The sequence below is a fragment of the Parasteatoda tepidariorum genome, chromosome 5 (genome assembly GCF_982258835.1).
Source record: "Parasteatoda tepidariorum strain Cologne lab strain chromosome 5, Ptep-v5.0, whole genome shotgun sequence".
Classification (NCBI taxonomy): domain Eukaryota; kingdom Metazoa; phylum Arthropoda; class Arachnida; order Araneae; family Theridiidae; genus Parasteatoda; species Parasteatoda tepidariorum.
Window position 1 is genome coordinate 23,428,230 of NC_141759.1, and position 14,831 is coordinate 23,443,060.

Below are 14,831 nucleotides of genomic sequence, written 5' to 3' on the forward strand. Positions count from 1 at the left end.
CAGGGAAAGAAAGATAAAAGCTTTTAAGATCTAAATTTAAAAATTTTGGGTTGATCTGATTGGTCTAGGTGTGATCATTGGGGACTAAAACATCAGTATTACATATTAGTATATATGCTTAATTTGTTTCGAAAATAGTGGTGGGCAAAAGCACTATAAATTAAACTTTTAAATGCAAGGAATATATAGAAAGCATACATTTTACTACCTCTTTAAATATGGGGATAAAATTTTACAGGTTGTAAATAAAAGTTGGCAGGTGTAATTGATAGACGCATCATACTACATACCTGCCAACTTTCACTCTTTCCAAGAATGGATTTTCAGAGTGGTTGTAAAATAATAAACGAAAAACAAACTGACTCAAAAATATATTTATGTTTTGATCCCGTTGAAATTCGCTTGCGCAAGGATTATTATGGTTTCATATATTTATTGTAATTATTTATATGTAGTGGTGGTCAAACTCATTTATAGTTATCATCATAATTCAAAAAGTTAATTGGAATAACCTGAGTATTGCTACCACTTTAAATATGAAAATAAAATCTTCCCGAAAATCCGGAAGGGTTGGCAGGTATGTTTCTATGTTTTAGATGCTCTTTCTTACGTTTATAGAAAAAACGCTGGGAATTTGATTATAAAGTATATTTATTTGTTTACAATTTTTTAAAAAAAAGTTCGTGGAGTTAGCAAGCGTCAAATTGTTTTAAAAGCTATAAAACTTTTAAATAATGTACTTAATAGCTACCTACCAGTAAAATTAAAATAATTAAATTATTAAATATTTGTAATGCACTCATGTTACTATAACTTCAGAATATAAAAACAATTGAATTTTCCAAAGCTTCGTCTGCTGCTTCTAACGAGGTGGCAGATAAAGCGCGCATGTAGCTAAATTAGGAATAAATGAAAATCTCAAATTTTCTTGTGATGCGAAGCGAAGAGATATCACTTATAAGGCCTCTTGAGAATTTGATGTTATTCTCCAGTAATTGATTTTCTAAATTAATGAATATTGTAAAAAAATATGATAAATAGGGTTTTTCAAATAATAATGTTTTTGTTATTTATTTTTTTTACGGAAGTAATGACAATATAACAATACAGTATCGTATTGTATCGCAGATTATTCCTCAGCAGGATCACAAGTCATACGTAAATAAATAAAATACATGAATATAAACAACGCGTATTGGCACACATATTTCAAGATGTGGAAGTTCCAACATTATCGAAGACTTATGATATATCCACGCGACGTAAAAGTGACAACAAAATGGTTTCTAGCTTGGCTCACAAGTTTTATTTTGTCCTTGCAATGTTAAAAGATGTGTTTCTTTATTTTAGAGACTGAATTTTGTGAATCACGGGCTACCCGATGCTCAAAATTCTACTTAGCAGTTCAAGCACAAGAATAAATTTGCAATCCGTAATAAAAGCGACCAAAGATTTCTCGAAAATTACCCAAGCATAGAGGATAGCAAAATTACAAATATTGTAAAAAAAATTGCGAGGTTCCGGCAATAAGTTTCACAATCTGTTGAATATTTCTTACCATTTTGTTCGCTTGCGGCAAGTGACAGTGCTTGGCTTTTAATTTATACTGTCGTCTACAGACACATTCACATGAATACTATTCAGAGTTGTGGTACTTTTTCTTTCGCACATGCTCATTGAGTGTTTTTTTTTTCCATTTTGCAGTGCAAAAGATTAATGTCATGATCGAGTGAAATTTAAATTGGGCGGAAATTTTGTCTTGTTCAGACGCACAGTGGGGATAAAAAACCGAATTATTTTTAATAACTTTTGAGGAAATGACTGAATCTTCACGTTCTGTTACTCAATCGTAATGGCTCGAGAACTTGACTTCAAATATGAGGAATAATAAGTACAGTAAATAACTGCAGACAATATTTTAAGTTACGAAATCAGACACAAAAATGTAGTTTCCCCCAAATAAACATACCTTTATTTGACGAATAAAATAGAAAACTTAAAACAGTAGAAAAAATTTTCTCCTGTTTCAGGTATTTCTATTATTATTTAATGTATTATTCAATAAAGCGCATGAAACTTTGTTACATTTAAAAAATATTCTACTACTTTGTAAAAGTCAAAGGGACAAAGCTTTTTTTGAACTTCGTACAGCGTAAAACTCAATAAAACCTTGCAGTTTAGGCTGCTAATTACTACACTATTTTTCAGAAATGTCACAGTTGCTGATTAACACGTTAAACGCCACGCTAATTTTACATGGCTTGCCCGTTAGGCCACGGTAAATAACTACAAACTAAATTTGCAATTATTAGACAGATTTTGCTATTTTTTTAGAAGGTTCATCATGATATATCTGCTTACTTACTTACTTTATCTACCAAAAACTGGGCACCTGGGCTGCGCAGCGGCCCCTATCCCATACATCATGAAATAACTATATACATTGATTTAAACATTTTGATGTAAGCGACATTATGGTAGCTTTTAAAAAAGTCAAGCTCTTTGCTTGATAAATTAAACACAATTTGCATTACAAGAAATTTATGTATGATAATTATATACAAGCATGATTTGAAAATATACGTTGGTACTTATTTACAGACATAATTGGTGAATGACATATATGGTCCTAGTCCTAGTGTTTAGATTTAATTGGGCACCTGGGCCGCGAAGCGGCCCCTATCCCATTCATCTGGAATTTTTGAACAGTTTTGGTTGAGCAATAAGGTAAGCAGGCAATGGAGTTGCTTTTATGAATGTTTCAAGCTCTTTGCTTGAATAACTAAAAAGGAATCAAAAATAAATTGAGCAGCTTGCTCTAAACTGTGTTTGTTTGATTTTGGAGTTGTTCAGAATTGTATCAGCATGAGTAAACGTTATTTTCAGAGAGGTTGATGAAATTATTTGTTTTGATAGTTATGATATGAGGCGTCGGAGGTGAAATGTGCAGCTATTGGTCTGTAGTTTTTATCTTTGATATAATTTTCAAATTTAAAGATTTCATTAAAATTTGCTGTTTTACATTCTATGGCTTTATCGAAAAAATCTGCGTTTAGCTTGTATATATGCTGAGATAGAGTTGGTATTTTGAGGTCTGCATGTAAATTGGTATTCCGGATGAACCATCTTGCACAGGTTATTTTTCTAAGGATCTTGTTTTGGCATTGGTTTAATTTCTTCAGTAGATGTTGAGGTATCGTTGTCCAGGCAGGTGAGGCATAGGTAAGTATTGGGCGGATCATTGCTGTATATAGTAGCTTCTTTAGTTTAAGTGACATATTCTGATTATATATTAATGGTTGTATGGCTATTATTGCTGCATTTGCTTTATCTATTGTGCTTTTGATGTGATCATTCCAGGTGAGTTTGCCATTGATTATAAGGCCAAGATAATTTGCTTTTTTAACTATTGGTATTGGTATGTTGAACATTTTTGGTTGAAGTTGTGGAAGTATTTTAATTCTTCTTTTTTGTATAATTAATATTTGTGATTTTCCATCATTTACTGCAGTTTTCCATTTTAAGCACCAGTCTTCTATTTCGTCTATATGGTCTTGTAGTTTTTGAGGAGCATGATTTGGGTTTCTAGATTGAATAATAATACCGGTATCGTCTGCGTAATAGGCTGTTATGCTGTTATAATCGGCTTTGTTTATAGGAAAATCATAAGTGTATAATATGTATAATATCGGTCCCAGAATGCTGCCCTGTGGTACTCCGGCTGTGATGTTTCTCTTTGTGGATTTTTTGTTTTTGATGGTGATTTGAAATGTTCTATTAGAAAGATAGCAGGATAGGAGTTTGATTATGCCGGGTAGAAAATTCAGCTGTATGAGTTTATATATTGTACCAGTGTGCCATACTTTATCAAATGCTTTGGATATGTCGATCATCAGGAAGGCTATTGTTTCTTTATTTATGATTGCTCTACCAGTATAGTCTATTATTCGGAGTAACTGTTTGGTGGTATCTAGTTTTTGTCGGAATCCATACTGTTCGTCGGGGAGGGCTGTAAGAAGTGGTTTTATTCTATTGTAGATGATTTTTTCGTATATTTTTCCAAGTATGTTAAGTAGACTGATTGGGCGATAACTCTCAGGGCAGCTTGGGTTCTTATTTTTCTTGAGAAATAGAATGACTGATGCGTTTTTCCGGATTTGTGGGTAGTAATTATGAGCAAGGGAGACATTAAAAATATGCGTGACATTAAAAATATGCGTTAAAAATATGCGTGAGTTGTTTGGTAATAGTTTTATCATCTTATTCTTTATCCCGTCCTCACCTGGAGCTTTATTGTTTCTCAGTTTTTGTATGATGCAGCTAACTTCTTGATTATTGGTTGAATTTATTGTTTCTGGGATGAGATGTTCAGTTTGAAAATTATTAACTTCTTCTGTGATGATATTGTGATGATTTTGGTCAGAGTTGATATTTGCTGAAAATTGATTTTGAAGTGAATCTGCGAATATTTCGATTTTTTCTGATATTGTGTAAGCTGAGCCTGATGGTCCATTTATTGGTCTGTCTATTTGAGGAGTTGTTTTCAGTTTCTTGGCCATTTTCCATATAGAGTTGTTGGTAGTGAAGAGTGAGGCGATTTTTGCCTGCCACAGTTGTTTTTTATAATTTTTACTGTGTTTTTTAATCTGGTTATTGAGTTGTTTTATTGCGTCCAAGTGAGCTGGGTCGTAAGTTCTTTGGTACCATTTCCTGTGCGAGTTCCTTAATCTTATTATATTCTTTATTTCAGGTGGTAATCTGTAATGATGGGTAATATACTTGGTTTCTGTGGAAGCGTTTTTAAAAGCATCTGTTATTTCATTCTGGATTTGCTGTATATAGTTTTCTATTGCAGTTTCGTTTTCCAAGGATGGTAGGTCTGTTCCATTGATTGTAAGAGTATTTTGAAAATGGCTCCAGTCAGTTTTATAATTTGGTTTCTCAGATTGTTCTATGGTTTCCCCAACGAGCAGTTGAACTGGCAGATGATCTGATGACAAATGGTTATGAGCGCAGGCGAGCATAGGAACATGCATGTTTGTTATTGCGAAGTCTAGTATGTCTGGACTATGGTTAATCCGATTTGGAATGTAAGTTGGAGTTGTTGGTGCTACTACTGTTAATTGATATTTGCTAATAAGATCTTTCAATTTTGAACCACTGTGATTGAAGTTGTTGCAGCCCCATATTGGAATTAAAGTCACCTGCAACTATTGTATCTAGGGTGGCTGGAAATAGGAGGTTCATATCATTATCTGATAATTTATTTTTTGGAGAATTATAAATTCCTGTGATTTTGATGTTCTTGTTTCTGTAGCTTAATAAAATAGAAATTTGCTCATATCCATTATCATCTTTTGAGTTATATTCTGTTGTTAATAAGTTGGTTTTTTGCTAGAAGTGCTACGCCGCCCCCTCTGTACCTTCTATCACATCTGTAGATTGTATAGTTGGCTATTTTAAGATTTTGGGTTGCATTTAGATGAGTTTCTGTTATTATGAATATATCAGGATTGTGTTCTATTATAAAGTTTTTTAGTTCATGCTGTTTTTCGATTATACCATTAGCGTTCCAAAAATAAATATTGATGGTTGGTTTCAGTGTTGATCTTAGTATTCTGAGAATGACATATATGACAAAAGTGGTAAATTATATAAGTCTACGAATTATGTAGAAATAGTGGTGGATAAAAATCTACTAAATTGAATTTATTAAACCAAGAATCACAATAATTAAGTAAATTTTGAATAAATTTTCTGCAATTCCATAGGAATAGTGTAAATTTTATAGTTATATATCATGTTATACGCTGTCAGCCAGCTGTTTTTCGCGGCCTATGTGAAAGGTCAGTGTCAGCAAGCGGTGGCAGACGCAGCCTAAATGTAATTTCAGTGTCAGCCACCGGTGGTTGACGCAGCCTAAATGTCGCTTCAGAATCAGCGACCGGTGGCTGACGCGGCCCAAATGGAAGGTTCAGTGTCAGCCACCGATGTCTGACGCGGCGCTCAACGTGTTAATACCTTTTTTTCAAAATAAATTTATAGAGTGATAGACAAGAAAACTAAATTTCTCAGAATTAGCAATTTTGCTAAATATTTTAGAACTTCACTAATAGAGAAATGGAACAAAGAGTTACATTATAAGAAGTTTTGAATCATATGTAATGCTACGAAAAATAAATTTTACGACACAAAGAATCAGACATTGAAACATAAACATTTTTTACGACTAGGAGAAATTTTTCTCAAAAGGGTTAAAGTCGACTTTCCTTCTGTTTAGCTTTTCTTAATGTTAGAATTCAATCGCTGTGTCCTAGTAATTTTTAACCTCCAAAAGACAAGTTATTACTAGATAAAAAAAATAATAAGGGGCAAAATTGCTTCTATGCAATAAATATTATCTAGGAAACTAATTCATACTTGCGTTCCATAGAGAAAAAACCTCGAAAACCTCTCATGGTTAATCCGGCGGCGAGAGATCTTTAACAGCAACGGTTGGGAATTGAATTTATAGAGCTAACGAGTAAGAAACACATTTTCTAGAAAATATTTAGTTAAACATTATCTATGGCTGATTTTAGTATTACGTATTATCACGTATTACGTGCTTCTTTTGAATAATAAACATAACTGAAAATGTAATAAATGGCTTCGAAGTTAGTTTGTGTTTTGATGAGTTACGCAAAAATATTTTTAAAAACATAAATAAGTAAAAAAACCATCTCCAAAAAGTTTATTGACCAATTTTTTCTAAAACAATTGTGTTTTTAATAACAAGCGCTTTTTTAAGTATTAAAATGATTTTCAAATTAATACTAATGGCATTAGAACAATTAATGAGTTGATTGAAGGAAAATACTTATGTTTACAACTGCTGTCTATTGCACTTATATAAAATGTTAAGATCTCAAACTCAAATAATAAACATATATTAAAATATACTAAAGGCAAATTTGGTATACACATATGTACACTGCTCAAAATTATTAGGGGAGCACATGGCTCCCCTAATTTTTTTGAGCAGTGTATAATGCTACCAAAATACATTAAATATACACTACTCAAATAAATTAGAGGAGCACATAGCTCCCCTAATTTTTTTGAGCAGTGCATATATATTTTATAGATATATGCCACAAAAATCTCTTCTCTCTCTTCAGTTTATTTGTTTAATCTCGCTACTTTATTTTAATTTTCTCTTCAGTTTCTGTTTAATGTTACTTTCACCATTCAATTGCGCTTGGACGATTTATCATACATTCCCACTCAGATAACTTAGAGCCCCTCGCTGGGTTGATGCTAAGATAACTACCACATATAAGTATGAGTACTTTTTCATGCGCACCACTAGTTCCCTTTTTAAATAATCTGCACCTATACCTATAAGAGTACCTATAAGAAACCATGTGGAGGCTTTCTGATGTAGGAGGTGGTGATGTTGGTCGGGAAACATCTTTCATTGTTTCACCATCTACTATTTCTCCCAAACATTTATTTTGATTAGGTAATATAAAAAATTTCATAAAATTTCTCATAACATTCTTCCTAATTTATAACTAATAAAATAGTTTTCTTACCATAATGGGTGCACAGTAAAAAAGAAAAACATTAACCACTGTACACATTTGAGAGTAAAAAATCAATTTCAGCTCTTTTTTTCTGGTCTCAGATATTTTAGCTGAAAAAGTCGCCTCCCAGGCATATAATTTCAATATCTGAAAGGAAATAAAGATTTAAAATTCTTATTCTCTTTTACGAAATAGGAATGAAATTACATTCGGAATAAATGATAAAGTTTTAAATGAATACTGTATTATAAGTTTATGGATGTCTTTTGTTTGATAAGGAACACTTTTTGTGTTAAAGGGAAATTTTATACACACTTTGCGATTTTGTTACCATTTTATATTTTTTAAGCAGCTAGAAATCGCCACAGCTTAGGGCAAATTTTACAAACAATCAATGTTTTGAGAACATTTTATAAAACATTTCTCCATGAGCATGAATTTGTGGTGTGTAGACAAAACTCAAAACAATGAAGTCGCTTATGCGCAATAATAATCAATGTTTTTAGTCAACTAAAGTATGAAGAAATATACATAAAATAATTTATTAATACAGTATTCTTAGTATTATCCTTGAGTTATCCATAGAAAGTGGTTAGAAGATTTTTACATCTGAAATGTGACTTTTTGTTATACACTTCTGTAAGGCGCTACTTCATGGTGCCACCATGGTGTTACTTCACCATGTTAACACCTCCTTCATGGTGTTACTTCAGAAATAATTATACTTTCCTTATTGTTATTGATTGTTCATGTTTTTGACCGTGGAAATAATTTTTATACTGCAGTAGTTTAAAGCCTTCATTCATAGTTTCATATAATTTTACAACTTCAATGTGATTTTTGAAAAGAGATCCCCATTTTCTCTCTCACTGATTATAAAGAAATTAAAAAATGATTCATGCAAAACCAGGGAAAATAAATAGCTGCCCTATTTATTTTATTGATGAAAATGTAAAGAAAAATAATATATTAAATATTTAACTGATTAACTGAAGGTTAAGCATTTTACTGATTAAATTAGCTTGATGGATTATTTACGTTATTGTTTCATAAGCAAAGATTAACTCAATACGAATACTGAATCAATACACCGGAACTCTATAAAGAATATAATTGGAAATGCTGTTTATTACCTTTATACCGCTGAGGATTTCATTCATAAACTTCAGTCGAGTGTCTTTAACTTTCATTTGTTCATCCTTTGTAAAAATAAAACAAAAACACATGAGAATTATACATATGACGCTAGCTAATTGAAAAATCTAGCTCTTGAAAAAAAAAGATAGTCAGCATTTCGAAATGCATATGGCTAATTGGAAAAGTCTTAAGCGTTTTCTAATCTACCTGATTGAATTTAAACTAATTACTATCAGCCTCTCTGCCCTTAGGCTAATTAGGAAATGTGCCAAAAATTAAGATTGTAACAATAAAATAGCTTAAGTTTACAGCAATGAAACTATAACCAGTCTATTTACATTACTCCTCATTACAATCAAACTAAAGCTAATAGAGGAATAAATTAATTAATTTCTAATTGAAAATACTGCAGACTGTTTCAATTAGCTAGGCACTCTGAAAAGCTTGGCATTCTAATCAAAAAGTTAAATAATTCAATTAGACTATGTTGTTTATAAACTATGTGCAAAATGTCAAACAATATGTATTATCTCATTTATGCCTAGCGTCCTTTAAAAAGAACAGTTCCTTTTTTTCAAAAATAAAATAAATTAGAGTTAAAATGTTTTTTTATTGATTTATTTTTAAAAAAAATAGTTCTATCTATCATAACATATTAAGTATAACAATATTTATATTTAATTTGAAATCTATACCCATGTGTCTTTTTAAAGAGAAAGGAGCAGTTAACAGAAAGATGGAATCCTTTTTTTTTTTACATAAGTGTTCCTCATATAAAGACCACATTTTGTAGGTGGGCAATTTAATGGGCTAACATAACTTCCATGCAAAAAAAACGAACTAAAGCTGAAACTTACTGTAAATTTTTCGCTGTACCTTGATACGAAGTAACCAACAGGAAGTAAGATAATTATTACAGCTAGACCTCCAAGTGTAGCTATTCCAATGTACTGCCACATAATTACAAGGATGATAACGATTCTGATTGGGCTAGTTAATAAATCTGCACAGTAATAAGTGAAATAGGTAAGTCTTTGAATGTCCACCGACAGAAGATTTGATATAGATCCGCTGGTAAATTCTTTACGAGCAACAGGTGACAATAAAAAGTTCTGCAAATATTAGAGAAAGTAATTATTATTCATAGAATAATGCAGGGCTCCCACGGTCTGGAAAAGTAAAGTGGTAGCAAAAGCCAGTAGATGTTTTAGGCAATCAATAAGTATTTAATTTAAGGGAAATATAAATAGACTCAAAAAATTACCCTTGAATAATTTCATCATTCACAAATATGAGATAAATATTGGTAGTCTTGAAAAATCTTAGATACCACTCATTTGTTTTTTTTTCAGGTCGTGAGAGCCCTGGTGGTTTTGCAACATATAGCACCATTATTGTATATTTTTTCGATTCCTTTATATTAGTTACTAAAGTAGCTGCACTAATAAGCTATTGCTGACGGTATGAAGTTCATACTTATTGGTGATCTGAAAAAAATAATGGCCCATGCGCACAATGTTACCACAATTAAATATGGAGGACAGATGGTGATTGTATTTTCCTGGTCTACGAACCAAGCTCCCTGACCACCCAAACGTCGCATATTGGATTCTCAAACCACTACGACATGATGAGAGAAAGTACATCTAATCAGACATCCAGCCTCCAGGAAAATGAATCGAACCACAATCGAACCGTGCTAGAGTAGACTAAATCCCTCACCACAGTCTTCTGCTTTTCCTTTTTTAGAGAGTAATGTTCAGATGGTGTAAAAATGCCAAGTCGTTGTTACTAACGAAAACAGGAAAAGAGCTAAAAAATAAAGCTCTTTTTTATTGAAAGTGTAACGGAACAACAAACTTGTGAAGCTTTAAACAGGAGTTAAAACACTTAACAACTTACTTGTATATTTGTTACTGCAGCAAAAATTAAATATTTTGTTTCCTATCTGATACCCATTATTTTGATTTCAAAAATTTTAGATAGCAAAAATTTTAGACCGGAAATCATTTCATTTACGGAATGCTTTCGGATGTATTACTGTTCATTTTAAAAATATTTACATGCTTCTCGAAGTGGATATCACAATTATCAAATTTATTGTTGTTTTCGGCAATTTCGTTTTTATTTTAATTATTAATTTTCTTATTATTAGTTTTATGTTTGATTGGGCAGAAAATTTAATCAAAATAGTACTAATCAGGGTTGGCAGGTTTTTGACATGTGACAGTTTTTGACAGTTTAAACCATGGTTTAAACCGTCACGTCAAAAACCTCACTGTCAAAAATGTCGAAAATGTCAAAAACCTATATTCATATGTGAAATTTAATTAATACACAAAATTTATATATATTTTATAAAGGATAGTGTTTCTAAATATGTTCTAGAAAAAATAAATTTAAAATTTTGAAGAAACACTTATATTTTGAATAGTAACCAAAATCTTGTACTTTTGAAAGTTCACATCTTTTGTAATATTATGTATTCATTTTCATGTGTTATTGAAAATCTGCAGTGATATTATTAAGAAATTTATTTATAACCAAATTTAGTGTATAGTATAGATTATACTAAAAATTAGACATTTTTAAAGATAAACATTAGCAGTTTTGTACATTAGACATCTTTTAAAGAAAAATCTTTTTAATATTCTTTTAAATCTTCTTAATAATCTTTTTAACATAAGACAATACAAATTTAAGTGCTCTCTGTTAAATACACAGAGTAGTTAGTGTCGATTTACAGTATATTCAGCCTATTCATTTACTATGCTGAAAATTTAGTTTATCCAAATACTTGTGAATTTCATTTTGCTGAATACTGTATACATAGTTTTGTTGAATATCTAAATATTCAGCTGTTGAATAATTACTTCTTGCTTTCAAGATATGCATTATTTGTATTCTTAATACAAGTGGGGGAAACAAATTAAGAGGTAAAAATTGTTTTAAATGATAAGTGTAATAATTATAAATAAATATAATAAACAATATGAATTATATTTATCATTATTCCCAAATATAACTACTTTTAAATTCAAATTAACATACTGGATAATAAAGATATTCGGTATAACATTAAAAAAATTTTTTCTCACACTTGTATCAAGTTTGCATTTAAACAACATAACTTGTAAGTTCCTTATAAATATTACTTATATGTTCCTTATATGTCAAAAATGCATAGTAATAAACTTTTAATTTTCTTAAGTATCAAAAAAAAAAATTTTTTTTTTCAAAATATAAATATTTAAAAAAATTTTGTGCAAAATTTTTCTGCACATGCATTTGAATATAAATTTCTGAGATTTTAAATCTGTTATTTTACCTTAATTTTAATTAAAAAATATTTTAAAACCTGCTGATTGCCTATAGTATAATTAAATTTCAATATAATGCATGGCAACTGTTGGTAGTTTTGAAGTTTATATATTTTTTTGGCAAACTTTAGTTTTTGACATTTTTGACGGTTTAAACCAGTATTATACCCTTGTCATGTCAAAAACCACTTTTTGACGTCAAAAACCCAACCCTGGTACTAATATAGTACTAATAGAAAATTTAATCAAAATAGTGCGGTACCGCACTGTCTATGTTTTCACCTAATTCATCTGTTTCAGATGCCGGGCACTAGTATATCATACAATATTAAGATTATATAATTGCATTGTTTTACCTTTCTATAGACTGCATTCATAAGAGCTGACTTCATCTGGGCACCAGCGTAAAAGAAGAAGTACACTCTGAAATTATCAACAATTTTTCCAGAGACATCAACTATGCAAAACAAGCTCACATACAGCATACCCCTCCATGCAAAATGATCATGCTCAACAAAGTCTATGAGACGACTGTAAAAATAAGGAAAGAAAAAATTAATAAATGTATAATTTTATGAAAATTTGAAATTAATAAGCATATTTTAAAAATTCTTTATAATGTTTAGAACTAAATAACATTATTTAAATTGTTAACACACCGTGGTAGTTGAATTGTCTCTTTTCGTCTGAAAGTAAGTTTAAAATAGCATAAATTTAGTACACAATTATTTGCAAATATTTTGATTTTGATAGAATGCTGTTTTGTGGCTTATCCTCGAAATCTCCCTTTGTCAGATATACTTCAAAATATCGTTGACATATTATTGAAAGTTCATTATAGTCAGGAAATCAGGTGACAAATCATCTCTTGTTAGCCCAAGGCAGCTCAGTGTATGCTCGGGTGAAGTACAATGGGTACTGTATTATTTGCAAACTGGGAAAATCCCAGTCATCAGGAAAACCTCCCTTGAAAGAAAGGCACTCAAGAGGGACCATCTTGCAAACCTAGCCACAGTGGTCTGAGTACCTCTGTTGTATTTAGAGTATAGTGTTCAAGGAATATAGTGCTCAAGGGTGTGTCCTGCTTCATCAGTGGTGCACAGCTGGTATGTGCCATAATGAATTAAGCTTTACTTTTTCATTAGTATATAGGTCTTGAAGAGTGAAAGAGTAGTCGGTGGTCAAAGCACTCTCGCAGCCCTCCTTGCCAATCCGTACACAACTTCATAAAAACGCTGCTACTACAGCTTATTCTGCATAAGTAGATGAAATACGATAGATTTTCGAACTAAAAGTTAAAGATATTTGCATTCAAATCATTTTAATGGTAAAAGAGTGCTTCGTCGAAATAGTCGCAATTATTAGACCCCTTTTGTATGTTATTTTATTTTTAAATGATAGTTTATATTTTATCCTAAATAGGTTTTGGCAAGACAATATTTTCAAAATTTTGTCACTTGTCCCTGCTGATCCTTTTAAAATGTGGCCTAAATATTTTTTCGATCCCCTAGTGTAGCTAGTCTGGTAACACTAATTCAACAAACCACCGAAAACGTAAAACTAATTGCCTTTAAACTTTTAGCAGCCACTATTCATTAGGCAACAAAGAGCTAAAGTATATCACTTTGCTAAGAATAAAGAGTTGGATACTGAATTTAAATGGAAAACTTCAGATGAAACATGTAAGACTTAAATATTCAATTTTATAAAATAAAAAAACTCACAAATGTATTATTGCTAATTACAACAATATCTTTGATGCTGAAAATACTCAAAAAAGATTCAAAAACTGAACCCCTAGTTCACTTTTTCCTAAGTGATGCAATTCTCTCAAATAAATTTTAAAATAAATTTCACTCTCATTAATAGATTTTTTTTTAAAGAAGGGACTGCCCCAGGACCATCTAACTTCACTATTTAATTACTACATGCTCAAGGAGCTCTAATCGATTTTAATTGATAATTTTATAGGCACTGCAGTCTTACTCATTGGCACTGCGGTTGATTTTAATCATCACACACTAATAATTACGGACACTGCAATCACAGCGCTATAACCAATTATTTTCTAGCATCCATTTTATGATTTTATAAGACCCTACTTTCTTATTTTTCCCTACTTTCTTATTTTAATTCATGATTAAAGTAAAACCTGGTGATGAGGTAAAAGGCCCGCACGGGACCTACAGGCCACGAACAACCAAACAACTATAACTTTGACTACGAATGCTCACTCTAAGATTCCAGTATCTGATGACTTGTTTAAGAAAAATTTTAAATGGAAATTTTCTATTCCGGAAAGGAATAATTGATTTTCAGTACGGCGTGAATCTACCCATACACGCTCTTTTTTCTATAAAAAAAAAAAGTAGAAAGTAGCAGCATAAGTAATTAATTATTAGAGTTTTTCATTTTGCAGAAACGAGATATTGGTCAATATTTTTTTAACAAAACATCTATTTATACTTGGCTTTAAAGTCAGAGCATAATGCCTATTTAAAATTGAAATAATAGGTAACAGGAAAAAATTTCACTAGTTAAAAACAGTCATTTACTAGAACTTTTTTCAGATCGGGTTTTTTCATGTATAGACTACTTTTTTTTATTTTCTTTTTATTACTTTTTTAACTCCGCAGACTGATTATTTGAAACAAAAGGTCATTTCGCACCTTACCAAATCAAAGGGGTGGGGACGGGGAGAAAAAGTATTAAATATGATTTCAATCCTGATTCATATTTAACTAATTTAAACAATTTTCCTTAATTGTCAGATGATGGATACTTACTCTAATTGGCAATATCTTTC

At 31.0% G+C, this 14,831-nt stretch overlaps 1 protein-coding gene across 2 annotated transcripts in view; it reads right to left on the minus strand.

Moving 5' to 3' along the window:
- The window catches only part of LOC107441881 (multidrug resistance-associated protein 1), a 69,912-nt gene that overhangs the window by 29,066 nt on the left and 26,015 nt on the right, over positions 1-14,831 (minus strand). For both annotated transcript variants that reach the window (XM_087163521.1, XM_087163522.1), the window contains exons 9-12: positions 12,382-12,556; positions 9,563-9,817; positions 8,702-8,767; positions 7,578-7,715 (exon numbers count right to left, since the gene is read on the minus strand). In XM_087163521.1, the coding sequence (XP_087019647.1) occupies positions 7,578-7,715; positions 8,702-8,767; positions 9,563-9,817; positions 12,382-12,556 (634 nt within the window). The remainder of the gene's footprint in view (positions 1-7,577; positions 7,716-8,701; positions 8,768-9,562; positions 9,818-12,381; positions 12,557-14,831) is intronic.